At 48.6% G+C, this 15,728-nt stretch overlaps 1 protein-coding gene across 1 annotated transcript in view; it reads left to right on the top strand.

The window, feature by feature from the left end:
* plxna4 (plexin A4) overlaps positions 1-15,728 on the top strand; it is a gene marked incomplete at its 5' end in the record, with an annotated part of 86,928 nt that overhangs the window by 1,796 nt on the left and 69,404 nt on the right. Inside the window, 6 exons of the mRNA XM_080538277.1 lie at positions 2,475-2,665; positions 8,256-8,407; positions 11,141-11,264; positions 12,777-12,913; positions 13,860-14,027; positions 14,255-14,348. Coding sequence (XP_080394403.1) covers positions 2,475-2,665; positions 8,256-8,407; positions 11,141-11,264; positions 12,777-12,913; positions 13,860-14,027; positions 14,255-14,348 — 866 coding nt within the window. The remainder of the gene's footprint in view (positions 1-2,474; positions 2,666-8,255; positions 8,408-11,140; positions 11,265-12,776; positions 12,914-13,859; positions 14,028-14,254; positions 14,349-15,728) is intronic.

Below are 15,728 nucleotides of genomic sequence, written 5' to 3'. Positions count from 1 at the left end.
ATGCTCTATAACTCTAATGATTGACTCATGAGTGGAGCTCTTTAAGTGCTCCCATGGTATGGTGTGGTCTAGTCTGCTGTGTGTGTGTATGTGTGTGTGTGTGTGTGTGTGTGTGTGTGTGTGTGTGTGACCATAGTTAGGTAGCTCGTTCCTTGGATCAGTGGAGAGACATGAGATCCTATTTACTTTTCTAGGACAGATAGCCCTTAACCCTAGCAACATGCTACAGTATATCAACATGCTACATTACATCAACATGCTACATTACATCAACATGCTACATTATATCAACATGCTACATTATATCAACATGCTACATTATATCAACATGCTACATTATATCATCAGCTACATTATATCAACATGCTACATTATATCAACATGCTACATTACATCAACATGCTACATTACATCAACATGCTACATTATATCAACATGCTACATTATATCAACATGCTACATTATATCAACATGCTACATTATATCACCATGCTACATTATATCACCATGCTACATTACATCAACATGCTACATTACATCAACATGCTACATTATATCAACATGCTACATTATATCAACATGCTACATTACATCAACATGCTACATTATATCAACAGCTATCATTCACAGCTATCATTATATCATCAGCTACATTCACAGTGTTAAAATTCCCCCTGTTGCTCTAAAAAGCATACACACAGTGTGGCCTGCAGTAGATTGTGTATTTGCATTAAATTCCAGTTAGTGTTTATGTTTACGCCTACCGGAGGGTATGATGCCCTTAGAGAGAGAGAGAGAGAGAGAGAGAGAGAGAGAGAAAGAGAGTTGAAGATGAACAGAATTCCTCCACCTCCTCTTCCTCCTCCTCTTCCTCCCACCGCCTGTGGAGCGCAGAGCTCTGGGGGCGCCGTGTGATGGACAGATCTCACGAGCATCTAATGGCAATTAAAAAGCCGAATGTCTGGCCGGTTTCCATGGCGATGAAATGTTAAACTAATGGATGAGCAGAGTAGGGGAATCGGTGGTCTCAGGAGCTAAGTAAGTGAGGGAGAGAGAGAGGGAGGGAGGGAGAGGGAGAGAGAGAGAGGGAGAGTGAGGGAGAGGGAGAGAGTGAGAGAGAGAGAGAGAGAGAGAGGGAGGGAAAGGGAGGGAGAGAGAGAGAGGGAGAGAGAGGGAGGGAAAGGGAGGGAGAGAGAGGGAGAGAGAGGGAGGGAGAGAAGGAAAGGGAGAGAGAGAGAGAGAGAGGGAGAGGGAGAGTGGGAGAGAGAGAGAGAGAGAGAGGGAGAGGGAGAGAGTGATAGATGGAAAGAAACCAAGATATCAACACGTATGTTTTCCCAAACACCAAGCAACATGATTGAAGATAAATATGATACTAATCCTGTGTGACACAGTCTGGTGAAATGTGCAACCAGAAGGCAAAGTCATTTTTCTGTTTTTTTACATGTGCTTAAACTACAGATTGTAAGCTTTCAAATGATGTGTCATACATTGAAATCAGAGACACATTGAACACGACGGCGTATTTGAATATTGGTACACCTCAAACTGAATGGGAGAAAAGTGACTCTAAACGCAGCCACAGCTACGAACGCTGCTAACAGCTAGCGGCTAACAAAACACATCGCTGCGAAGGTCTAAACTGTATTTTAATAACACCACAACATGCTGAGAGAACATCGACAAGCTAAAATCACATAACTACACATAAGTAGATGAACACACAGTTCTTGCTTTTGAACACGACCTAAAACGAAAGTATGTTTACAAGTGAAGTCTTCCTTACCGGTAGCCTCCGGGCAAACGAGAACAGTGAATCCAATCCACAATTTAAGTATTTAGTGATCGTTAAACTGTTGTTTATTATATCGAGTGGGTACTTTAAAACTTCCAAGTTGGTGTTATGAAAAAAAAGATAGATATTGTTGACACAATAAGTTTCACTTTCACTTTTTGACCCCTTCGAGTGAGCGTGTTGTTCGCAAGTTCACCAGACCGCGTCACCTATGTTCTCAAAGTGCTCGATTGCAGTTAGTGGAAAGACAGAAACCCAGCATCATCTGTTCTGAGCTGTGTTAACCAATCGTGTTTATATGTCTGTCTGTCTCAACATCTCGTGAGTTTAGAATGATAAGGTTCTATCTCCGTTTAGGGTAGTTCAGAGATATTGAGCGTCAAAGTTTTTACATTCCATTATGTTTTGTGAGATGGAACCTTTGTATTTGATTAATTACTAACTCAAAAATGTCAACATTTTAAAAATAACACCACACAGACATTAATAAACACCTAATGGATCAGATTATGTAAAAAACTCAATTTTGACAAAAATGGAGATAGAACCTTATAATTCTAACGTCACGATCTTCCGTCCAGGTATTTTGTGCGTATATTGAGTGAGCGTGAGTACTCGTGTTAACTTGCATCCTCCCTGTGCCCCCCCCCTCCCTCCCCCCCTCTCTCTCTCTCCTCAGTCCACCTGTACAAGTGTGACGCCCAGCGGGGCAGCTGTGGCCTGTGTCTGAAGGCCGACCCGCTGTTCGGCTGCGTGTGGTGCAAGCCTGAGAACCGCTGCACCCTGAAGCAGCACTGCCCCCACCCAGAGAGCCAGTGGCTGGAGCACAACGGCCTCAACAGCAAGTGTACCCACCCCCGCATCACGAGTGTGAGAGGACGCGCTCGTATAGATGCACACACACACAGACACACACACAGCACGCTCGCACATACACACACAAAGCGCGCATGCATGCACACACACACACACACAGCGCTCATGCACGCACACGCACACACACACACATACACACATTCACACACACAGCGCGCACGCATGCACACACAGCGCACACGCATGCACACGCACACACAGTGTGCATGCATGCACACACACACACACACACACATGCACGCACACAAACACGCATCCATGAACACACATGCTAGCACCCGCTCGCTAATTGCAGTGCACAGGTGAGAACGCACTTCTCGCATCATCATCACATGCGTGGTTGCCGATGGTTCTTGACATGTAATTAGACGCACTGTCACCCTGTGACTGCTGCTCGTATGATACACACTGTCACCCTGTGACTGCTGCTCGTTATGATCCACACCGCTGATGGATATGGAATGGCATTGCTCTACTCCCGCCTGTACAGTGAGGCTGCTGACACCGTGTGTGTGTGTAGGAAGGGAAAGTTCACCCAAGTCGTGAGTTTAGAATGATAAGGTTCTATCTCCGTTTAGGGCAGTTCAGAGATATTGAGCGTCAACGTTTTTACATTCCATTATGTTTTGTGAGATGGAACCTTTGTATTTTATGAATTACTAACTATAAAATGTCAACAAATTTAAAAAATAACACCACACAGGCATTAATAAACACCTAATGGATCAGATTATGTAAAAAACTCAATTTTGACAAAAAATTGAGATAGAACCTTATAATTCTAACGTCATGAAGTTACAAACTGGACTAGATGGTCCTTACCTTGAATGGGACTTTTCTAGTCCCAGATCATTCTCTGTAAAATCTTTATTTATTCATATTTAATATTTAAATAATGATTTTTTTTTGTATATATATTGTCACCTTCTTAAAATAATGGCTTATGTCACTTTTGAGGAAAATTAGTTTTTTTGGTTAAATATCGTATATTCTAGATTTGGTTCAGTTTATTCTGTTTTGCGCAAAATAAAATATGACTTAAGCCAGGGGATGATATTAAGTTCCTTCTATGCTCCTTCTCAACGCTTCTATATAGACACCAGTCTCTCATAGCCATCCCTCCTTTAGAAAGTCGTGACGTTAGAATTATAAGGTTCTATCTCCATTTTTGTCAAAATTGAGTTTTTTACATCATCTGATCCATTAGGTGTTTATTAATGCCTGTGTGCTGTTATTTTTAAAATGTTGACATTTTTGAGTTAGTAATTAATGAAATACAAAGGTTCCATCTCACAAAACATAATGGAATGTAAAAACTTTGACGCTCAATATCTCTGAACTACCCTAAATGGAGATAGAACCTTATCATTCTAAGCTCACGAAGTTCCCTCTCACTCTGGTGTTTAACCCAGTGAGCCTCTAGCCCAAGACAGACAGCTCCCCTCCTCTCTCTCCATCGCTCACTTCACCACAGACAAACACATGCATCCGTTTAACCTCTGGTGTGCAGTGCAGACAGCCAGGGAAGGAAGGGATGAGGGAAGTGCCCCTGACCCCCCGGCAGACGGAGAGATGGAGGGGTTGGATAAACGGGAGGTTAAAAGGAGGAGGGAGAGATGATGCATGGAAGGTTGGGCTAGGATGGAGTGATGAGGGTAGAGGAGGAGAGAAGGAATTCCCTCCTCTATCTTTCTTTCTCTCTCTCTCTCTCTCTCTCTCTCTCTCTCTCTCTCTCTCTCTCTCTCTCTCTCTGCGCCCCAGGAGGGATGATGGATGCAGGGCCATCCCTCCCTCCCTCCATCCCTCCATCCCTAGCCGAGGAAGGAGAGACAGAAGCAGATGGTGAACGCTTCAGGTTGGAGGATGGATAGGTAGAGAGAGAGAGAGAGAGAGAGAGAGAGAGAGAGAGAGAGAGAGAGAGAGAGAGAGGGATTCCCCCCTTTTAGTATCCCTTGGAGAAATGATGGGCGGATGAAGAGGGGATGAAAGAAAGAAAGGGGGGGCGGGCGGGGGGAGATCCCCCTTTCTACACTCTCCAGGGAGGAATGATAGATGTCGGGGATAGCGTATCCACTCTGAGCTGCAGAAAGTCTACCTGGATTCAAGTCTGGAACTAAGCCAACTAGGCATGGAATAAAGGCAGCTTCCCTTCCTGCTGCCCTTGACGAATCACACTGCCCAGATCTGAAACTAAATGGAACGGGTCCAACTTAGCAATATGGTCTCAACACCACTGCATCAAGAAGAAGCGCAATATGGAACTATCCCCTTTCCCTCCTCACACCTTATCGGTTCCTTCAGATCGACATGGGCGGATCAACCAGAGCCCAGGGGGGAATAGATAGGCCGTGCTGATAGGCCCACAGCACCTAGCCTAGCTCACGCTAGCTTCTACCACCGTCCCTTACTACACATATCACTGCTCCCTCCACGTCCTCTGTCCCTCTCTCTCAGTCCCTCCCTCCCCCTCTCTCTCTCTCTCCCTCCCTCTCTCGCTCTGTCTCTATCTCTCTCTCCCTTCCTCTCTCTCTCTGTCTGTCTGTCTCTCTCTCCCTCTCTCTCTCTCTCCCTCTCTCTCTCCCTCCCTCCCTCCCTCCCTCCCTCCCTCCCTCCCTCTCTCTCTCTCTCTCTCTCTCTCTCCCTCCCTCTCTCTCCCTCCCTCCCTCCCTCCCTCTCTCTCTCTCTCTCTCCCTCCCTCCCTCTCTCTCTCATTCCCTCCCTCTCTCTCTCTCTCTCTCCCTCCCTCTCTCTCCCTAGTCTGATCTGACCCCGGGAGTAATCCTCCAGGACACAGAACACCTCCGTTTCCTCCTCCTGGTCTCCCAGCCGTAACAGAAGCATATCGCAGCCCTGCTCACGTCCCCCATAAACACTCTCAACTCCGCCACGAAGACCAAGGACTTTTTAAAGCTCTCTCTCTCTCTCTCTCTCTCTCTCTCTCTCTCTCTCCGCTCAGCTCAGCTCAGCCCTCCAGCTCCTAATGCATTCTAATACACTTCATTACAGTGACATCTCCCATGAACAGTCTGTTCTCCAGAAGCAAGAGGAGGAGGAGGAGGAGGAGAAGAAGAAGAAGGGAGTGATTAAGTGTTTTGCCTCCACCAAAACCCTCAATTAGCTTGTCAAAGTCACCAATCTAATCAAAGGCTCGCCCCGCTAATGAAAAGAGACCGTTTTCTCTCTCTCTCTCTCTCTCTTTTCTTCTCGTTCTGTCATTTCTGATGTTCTAGCTCTCTCTCTCTCGCTCTCTCTCTCTCTCTCTCTCTCTCTCTCTCTCTCTCTCTCTCTCTCTCTCTCTCTCTCTCCCCTCTCTCTCTCGCCCTCTCCCTCTGTTTCTCTATTTCTCTCTCTTTTCTGATAGCTGTGCTATATGTCGAGGATCTCATAAAGCCTTGAGACGCGGCATAATTGCACGCATTGTAATGCTGAAGATTGTTCCCATAGGTTTCCTTTCTTCTATTTCATCTCGATAGCGGATAGGGGTGTTTATTATTCACCACCGTTGGCATGTGAGCAACACATTAAAGGCCGTCCGTTCATTAGACGAGAGTCCCACTGCCACTCTCTTTTTTTCATTGGGTAGAACTTTTTCATTAGGTAGTTTATCTGTCTCATACACACACACACACACACACACACACACACACACACACACACACATTACACAACACCTCCAAACCCCCCCAAGAGGACCATCCCAATCTGTCAGTGAAAAACAACCACTCAGTAGGAGCGATAATGAGACCTCTAACCCCCAGTGGGGGAGATCACTATATGGTAGGGGAAAATGACACAGCACAATGCTATTAATGATAGCTCTGCTCCCCCCCCCCCCCCCCCCCCGTGGGACCTGAAGGTGCTCTATTTGGCAGAGACGGATGAGGCCGTGCGCTAGAGGTGGGCTGATGTGTCCGTGCATCCACCAGCTGGCCCCTGGACGGGAAGCAATAGGGGCCAAAACTAATCAGTCTATACGGTTTTCCCCCCTGCCACAGCTCTGATGGATGTTTGAGCTGCTGCCACAACAACGGCGCATCTAATGGATCAATCTAGCCCCGTGACGTGATACTTGTCTTTACTCCGCCGCAGCGTGAAGCGTTATGAGTTTGTTATGTACTGCGCTGTTGTGTTCATTTGAGGAATGACTATCGCCCCCCCCCCTTGGGCCCGAGCCTTGACCCCTCATCTGTCTCTCTACCTCTCTTGGTTATGGGTCTGCCCCTATCTGTCTGTCTGGGCCTCTCCATCTGCCTCTCCCTGGCACGTCCTCTCTCTCTCTCTCTGGCTCACACACACACACACACACACACACACACACACACTGACACACACACCCTCTATCTCCTCCACCACCTCAGATGTGTCGGCGGTCTATCGCTTTGGCAGTTGGCCCTCGACGGAAAAACCGCACGATGACCTCATCCAAAGCCAGAAGCGGACGAGCGGAGGGAATAGCCTAAACCGATTGGCTTGCCCGCGATCTGCGTTATCGCGCGGCATTGGGGGATCTCCCTGGCAGCAGCCAGGCTGCCGAGCAGCGTTTTAATCAGGGCTGGTTACGAGCTCTTAACTAAGCCGCTTTACAAGCCCTGGCGATAACAAGGCTCCCGCCTCAGATCCGCCGTTAAATCCTCTGTTTTAAACCAGGGTCAGATCCATTACCACTGTGGAGTTATTATGTGAAAGACAGACTGTGGTGTTTTAATGTGAAAATGCAGAGATTTTTTTTTTTAATACGCAACAATAGCGGCAATGGGACTAATTGGGGGATCTCACGCACACACAGAGACAGAGAGAGAGAGAGAGAGAGAGAGAGAGAGAGAGAGAGAGAGAGAGAGAGAGAGAGAGAGAGAGAGAGACTGCTGTGGAGGCTGATAGAGTTATCATTTACTCTGGCCCCCTTATTGTTGTAATATCATAGATTAGGATATGAAAGTGTAACTGAGCCGTTTAAGCCCCTCGTATTGTAACGGCGGAGACATCCCAGCAGAAATGAACAGAACCCAGCCGCTGCACGGTACCACAATAACAATAACAACTCAATCACCGTTTTCGAGCGATTGATCAGAGGTAACGTTACGGACATTAGCTGACGTTTTTCCGGCCGTGCATCGATCTGGCCGTTCTGACGGAGGACGTGTGTGTGTGTCCTGACCCGTTCCTGTGTGTGTGTGTGCGTGTGTGTGTGTGTGTGTGTGTGTGTTGTGACGCCTCCCACTCTGCCTGCATATTGGCTGTGGCTGGAGCCTTGGCAGAGTGGGTGGGTCATCAGGCTGAGTGGTTTCCCCTGGGGTTGGGGAGCTGAGGAGGTGTATATAAGATGGGTGTGTCCTCAGTTCACCCTCTCTTCCTTCTGTTGCTTTGGTTCTGTTAGGGTTGTTTGTAAGGTCTCTGGGTACCTGGTTTTGGGGCCTTTCAGTTTGACACTACATATATCCATACACCTCTTACACATTATACAACATACATTCTACAAGCAATTACTCATGGCATACACTACTGACTCTTATCCATATTCATATACATATGTTAGTTAGTTTATTTTGGCTTATTTACTTAAATAAAACTCTCTCCGTGTCTCCAGATCTCTCCGGTGCGCGGGCCTCGGGAGGGCGGCACCCTGGTGACCATCCGGGGGGAGAACCTGGGTCTGGAGTTCAGGGAGATCCAGGGGAACGTCAAGGTGGCGGAGGTGGACTGCACCCCCGTGCTGGAGGGGTACATCCCTGCTGAGCAGTGAGTCACCCCCCGACACACACACGTATACACACACACACACGTATACACACACACACACACACACACGTATACACACACACACACGTATACACACACACACACACACACACACACGTATACACACACACACACACACACACACGTGTACACGCACACACACACACACACACGTATACACACACACACACGTGTACACACACACACACACACGTGTACACACAGACACACACACACCCACACACACACGTGCACTCACACTAACACACAAACACACACCAGCGGTGGAATCAGATCACAGGCTCATAGTAATGGAATGAGGAATGTGTTTGATATCGTTCCTTATTCCCTCCTTTTGCCCTCCACCGGCCTCTCCTGACACACGCACGCACGCACGCACACACACACACACACACACACACACACACACACACACACATTTTTGTCAAGTGACCTCCAGTGAGCCCCATGCACACTCTTACACAGAATCTTACTGTTACTCTCTCACGCACACACACACACACACGCACACACACACACACACACACACACACGCACACACACACACACACACACACACATTTTTGTCAAGTGACCTCCAGTGAGCCCCATGCACACTCTTACACAGAATCTTACTGTTACTCTCTCACGCACACACACACACACACGCACGCACACACACACACACACACACACACACACACACACACACACACACATTTTTGTCAAGTGACCTCCAGTGAGCCCCATGCACACTCTTACACAGAATCTTACTGTTACTCTCTCACGCACACACACACACACACGCACACACATTTTAATCATTTATTTCTGTCCACATAGAAACAAGTATACAAGGACACAAATACTGAAGGCACAGATGGGATGCATTCACAAACAGACATGGACAATGTCTTTCACATACAACAGGACAAGACTCACGGGTACAAGTAACACCGTCTCCGCCATATTTGGCGGCTGCCAATAATCGCAGAGACAGAGCAATACTTGCTGAGCCTTTTTGCTTCTCGCTTGGACATTCCCAGTAGACGTAGTCCTCTGACAACCAGTCTGTGCACATGTCCAAGACTGCCAAATATAAAGACTAATAGCGTACATCTATAGCCTAGCTCTGAGATGGTGTCTACAAGCTGCTGGTATTTCATGACCTTAGTCATGAAGGCTTCCTCTAGGCTTATATCAAAGGTGCACGCTACCTCTAATACAGACACCTCTCTGGACTCTTCATTAACAACAACAACATCTGGTGTGTTAGCAGACAACTGTGAAAAGTGACATTGGTCATTACAGAAATTGAACATGGATGCATTGACACAAGCATGTGTATACATTTTCACTGTAACTGGGAAGTGGAGTGATATGTCCTTTACTATTAGGCTCACAATTCTGTCATGACGTGCTATATACATTCCTTTGTAAACATAACAGCCATTCAAGATATGTGAAAGTGTTTCTGTAACCTGTTCTGTGGTGTGGTGCAAGCAATGAGGAACCTGAGTGGAGGGAAACCAAATAGAGAGGTTGAGTCTGGTAGGAAGGACTTGTAATCTGGCCTTGGTTGTGAATATGACAATGTCCTCATCGAGTGCAGTGTTTTTTAGAAAAGAATGGGAAACAGAGTGATCAGCTGTGGGAAGACATGCCAGTTTTCCCTGGAGTTTCAGACCAGTCCAGTGTTGTTGTTGTTGATGTTGATGAAGGTCCATGAGAGTCCGTCTGGCCCCTCTAGATGTTAGCTGGTGGCTCTGTCCAGCAAAGGAGTTACTGTTACTCTCTCACGCACACACACACACACACGCACGCACACACACACACACACACACACACACACACACACACACACACACATTTTTGTCAAGTGACCTCCAGTGAGCCCCATGCACACTCTTACACAGAATCTTACTGTTACTCTCTCACGCACACACACACACACACGCACACACACACACACACACACACACACGCACACACACACACACACACACACATTTTTGTCAAGTGACCTCCAGTGAGCCCCTAGCACTGTTTCTGCTGCAGTGTTCCAGTGTGAGCTCATCTCTGTGCTCCAGTGTGAGCTCATCTCTGTGCTCCAGTGTGAGCTCATCTCTGTGTTCCAGTGTGAGCTCATCTCTGTGCAGTAGCATTAGGCCTCTGTACCACCCAGAGCGCGGCTCTATAAGAACCCATCTAATCCCAGGTTAAGACTTGAATATAATAATGTGTTATTTGGCAGCCCCATCTGAAGCCCCTACTCTGCCAATTCAGGAGAGGGAAAAGGGGAAAAAAAGGCTCCCAATTATTATTCATATGACCTCAAAAAGCACTCCTCCTCGATCCGCCGCCTCAGCACTCCTATAGGAAAGTGCTGGCACCCAGTTTCTCCAGCCACGGGAGGTGGGTGTGGGCGATAAGCCACCTGAAGCAGTTTGAGATAATTTGACGGTTGATTTGACGGTTCCTGTCAGGTATTAAAGGTGTGGGTCTTTTTGTCGGAAACCTCATTCAAACTTCTCAACAGATGGGGAACATACGTGTACGTGTGTACGTGTGTACGTGTGTGTGTGTGTGTGTGTGTGTGTGTGTGTGTGTGTGTGTGTGTGTGTGTGTGTGCGTGCGTGTGTGTGCTTGTGTGTGCGCTCGTGTGCGTTTGTGTGTGTGCTTATCTGAAGCACGCCGCCTGATCAACACGTCTGTTTCCCTCCGCTCCCGTAGGATCGTGTGTGAGATGGGCAAGGCCGAGAGGAGCCAGTACGCCGGCAACGCTGAGGTGTGCGTGGGGGTCGGAGAATGCCGACCGCAGTTCATGGCCAAGTCCTCCAACTACTACTTCTTTGTGGTGAGTAGCTGCCGAGCACACACAAGCGCACACACACTCACACAAGCGGACACACACAAGCGCACACACTCACACAAGCGGACACACACAAGCGCACACACACTCACACAAGCGGACACACACAAGCGCACACACACTCACACAAGCGGACACAGACAAGCGCACACACACTCACACAAGCGGACACACACAAGCGCACACACACTCACACAAGCGGACACACACAAACGCACACACACACACACACGCGCCGTGTCTCTCATCTCTCATCTCTCAGAGTTCACATCTGAGTCGAGGGAGGACAGGCGTGTGTGTGTGCGGTCGATTCCCGCGTTCCTATTCGCACGGTCATTTAAATAAAAAGAATTAGGTCAGGAGATTTATGAGTACTTCTGCTCTGTGACTAATAGGCATCTCTCCGGGGATGTTTACGCCGCTGTGCAGCAGCAACGTCCTCCAGGTTCTGCTGGGCGCCCCGGCCTGCGTAGCTGCGTAGATGCGTAGCGCCGCTGCTGCGGTGTGAGAAAAGACTGACAGCCACTAATGAGAAGAAGTTGAAAATGGACCACGAATGGCCATTAAAGCAGCCTTTCTCTCACACACAGACACACACACTCGCGCGGCACGCACTCACTCACACACACACACACGCGCACACGCACACACACACACACTCGCACACACATATATACACACACACACACATACACATACACACACACACACACACACTCACTCACACACATATACACACACACACACACTCACTCACACACACACACGCCGTATATATTTATATGGTCCCGCTGCAGCGCTCTCTCCCCGTTGACGGTTATGTACCGTACAACACTTAATCAAACGCAAAGGGCACGTCTCCCCCACCCTGGAACACGGCGTAATCGTTACCATTATGTACTGGTTTTATGCAGCGTTATCCCTTTTCTTCACACACGTACATTAATGAGGGTTTATTCCTCGGCGGGCTCGTAACAGGATTATACGACGCGGGGTTAGATGAGTCAGTGTCGTCGCCACGGAGAAGGGCTGATTATGAGATTACGAGAAGCATAAACGAGCCGGGGGGCGGGCGTTTAGCGTTCGTTACGAAACCCCCCCGCCACCGTCCCGGGTTCAGGTCCTCTCGCTTTCCACGTGATTGCGTGACGTTAGAATTATAAGGTTCTATCTCCATTTTTGTCAAAATTTTGTTTTTTTACATAATCTGATCCATTAGGTGTTTATTAATGCTTGTGTGGTGTTATTTTTAAAATGTTGACATTTTTTTGTTAGTAATTAATAAAATAAAAAGGTTCCATCTCACAAAACATAATGGAATGTAAAAACTTTGACGCTCAATATCTCTGAACTACCCTAAACGGAGATAGAACCGTATAATTCTAAGCTCACGATTGGTGGTTTTCGCTTCTTTATGTGATGTGATTGGTCTTCCGATCTTTACCTTTTGATCTTGACTCCGCCCCCCTCCCTCCCGCCCCCCTCCCTCCCCCACAGATCCCCAGACTGTCGAACCTGAAGCCGAGGAGGGGGCCCGTTTCCGGGGGAACCATCGTCAACATCACCGGCGGCAACCTGGACTCCGGGAGCAACGTGTCCATCATGTTCAAGGACCAGAAGTGCACCTATCACAGGTGGGTAGGGTAGGGGGGGCGGGACAAATGCCATCACACATCACACCATCGACCAGTCAGATTGCAGGCCCCATCCGTCTCAGCGTAATCACTCAGCGTGTCAATCAAGAGTCCATCAGTCGTGTTGTCGTACATCTGACCCCGGGGGAAATCCATAGGAGCATTAAAGGCCTGAAAGACTTCCTGATCCCTAATCAATAAGGGCTCGGGTTACAATGGTCAGACCTCAGCTCCCTCTGCCACTAATGATCATATCAATAATGATCATACCAATAATGGATGGATGGATGGAGGCAGAGGGATGTCTTGGGGATTTTTTTTTTTGTGCAAAAGCTGGAAAAGCTCCTGATCAATGACCAATGTCATTTACAATAACTCTTTGGTATCGTAATGGAGTTCCTAATCATGAAATCAATCTCCATTATCTATTAACAACATAAGCTCATCTTATGATATGAATAGTCTATATGATATTTATGTCATATTGTATGATGGCTGCCGTTTGTCACTATTGGTTTACTGGTAGCAGTGTGAGGGAGGGTCATGCGTGTGGTAGTGTGGTAGCAGTGTGGTAGTGTGGTAGCAGTGTGAGGGAGAGTCATGCGTGTGGTAGTGTGGTAGCAGTGGGGCGGCTGTGTCTCAGGAGGTAGAGCCGCCGTCTAATGATCGCAAGGTTGGCAGATCGGCGGTTCGAACCCCGGCTGGCCACATGTCGAAGTGTCCTTGGGCAAGACACTGAACCCCAAAATTGCTCCCAGTGAGCGGGCCGGCGCCTTGCATGGTAGCTTGGCCGCCATTGATGTGTGAATGGGTGTGTGAATGGGTGAATGAGAGGCCGTTGTAAAGCGCTTTGGATAAAGGCTCTGCTATATAAGTGCAGTCCGTTTAATTGAGTTCATTGAGATGACGACCTAACCCTAACCCTAACCTCTCCCTCTGCTTCCAGGCGGGGCGCCCAGTGGATCACCTGCCGTTCCCACGCCTCCCTGCTGGGCTACGGGAACGTCAGCGTGTCGGTCAGCGTGGACAAGGCCCACCTGGAGAAGGACCTGAGGTTCGAGTACGTGGAGGACCCCACCATCACCAAGCTGGAGCCGGAGTGGAGCATCTTCAGGTGTGTGTGTGTGTGTGTGTGTGTGTGTGTGTGTGTGTGTGTGTGTGTGTGTGTGTGTGTGTGTGTGTGTGTGCGTGTGTGTGCGTGTGTGTGCATGTGTGCATGTGTGCGTGTGTGCGTGTGTGTGTGTGTGTGTGTGTGTGTGTGTGCTCGTGCATGTGTGTGTGTGCAAGGGGAGTGAGAAGGGAGAAGGGTTGGTGACCTCTCGTGTTCTCTCTGTACCTCAGCGGACACACACCTGTCACCGTGACCGGAACCAACCTGGACATCATCCAGAACCCCCTCATCAGAGCCAAGTACAACGGTCGAGAGACGGTCAATGTGAGTCCCCGTCACCCCCCCCCATCTCAGCCCTGCACGCTGGTCAGTGAGAGGTCAGAGGTCAGCCCCCCGCCACCACCACCAGTGGTCAACGGGTTCAAGCCCCTGCACTCACCCCCCGGAGACCCTGTGGGGCGGGGATTCCCATAGCTGTAAAACTGTCATTTGGCACAGCTACGTTTCAAACAGAACCGAATCCCTCTGATCTGGGCGCAGACCCGTCTAATATGGGGCCGGTGGAATGTTCCCCATAGAACAGAAGGAGTGAGAGAAAGAGAGAAACAAAGAGAGAGAGAGAGAGAGAGAGAGAGAGAGAGAGAGAGAGAGAGAGAGAGAGATATTGAAAGAGTGAGGTTGTGTTCGCTTTTTCACAAACAGAAGCCGCTCTGTTTCCCTCCAAACCCCGAAAGAAATGGAGCAAGTTTTGACACAGAGGTTAGCCACACTAGAGAAGGGCTATCATATTCCCCCCCGTTCGCACAATAGTCCGACCCACACTCCCATGGGAGCCAGGCAGGACCCGGAGATCTGATTGAAAGGCATAGGGGGGGGAGACAATAGGCAGTAATGCTATCGTCTTACGCCATCTGAGATATACTTGCGCGGGCCCGCGTTCAGCATCTGTGCTCACAGATACGTTTAGCCGACGAACCATTGTGGCTGGAAAGACAAGGCGGTCTCTCTGGACACTTCAAAAGCCGAATGCGAATGAATCAAATCCGGGGATGATGTCTGCGGGAAAGTGAATTTGCAGAAATGTCTTCGTTTCTGATTTCTGGTATCATCTGTGGGCTGTAATTCGATCCTCCCTGGCTGGTAACCAGGTTTGTTTAAAAAAAAAAAAAAAAAGAGCAAAAGGAAAAGCAGCTCTTGACCACTTCCCACTGCCTGACCCCCCCCCCCCCCCCCCCCCGCCTCCCTCCACTTCCCCACAATCACAGCCCCCCGTAGGGTGTCGTACGGGGCGACACGCGGGGTCGACGAAACCCCCAGCGGGATTTGTCAGTTCTGATGTGCCGTCTATGCCCAAAGAACCAATTAAAATGACAGGTCGGGCTCCGAGGGGGTTTAGTTTGAACGGGAGGAGAGGGACCGTGTTCTGAAGCAGAGGTGGTAGATGGGAAATGCCACCGCAAAGCCGGCTGCTATTTATTTTTCTGTTTGAGAAAGAAGACCGCGGTGTCCTGTCTGCCAACCACCTACGCTGTTGATTTGTCAGAGCTGGTGACAAGAGACAGAGGGATGGAGCTGTACCAGGGATATTGAAGGGTGCAGGCAGCTTGACGATGACAGATTGGATGACCCGCTTCTGTTTTTTAATACGGGGACGGACCGAGAGAGACAGAGACAGAGTGACAGCCTGAGAGGCTGTGAGTAAGT

Source organism: Nansenia antarctica, assembly GCF_963989245.1.
Source record: "Nansenia antarctica genome assembly, chromosome: 8".
NCBI lineage: Eukaryota > Metazoa > Chordata > Actinopteri > Argentiniformes > Microstomatidae > Nansenia > Nansenia antarctica.
Note: the sequence above shows the minus strand (reverse complement) of the source record. Positions and strands in the feature narration are given on the sequence as shown.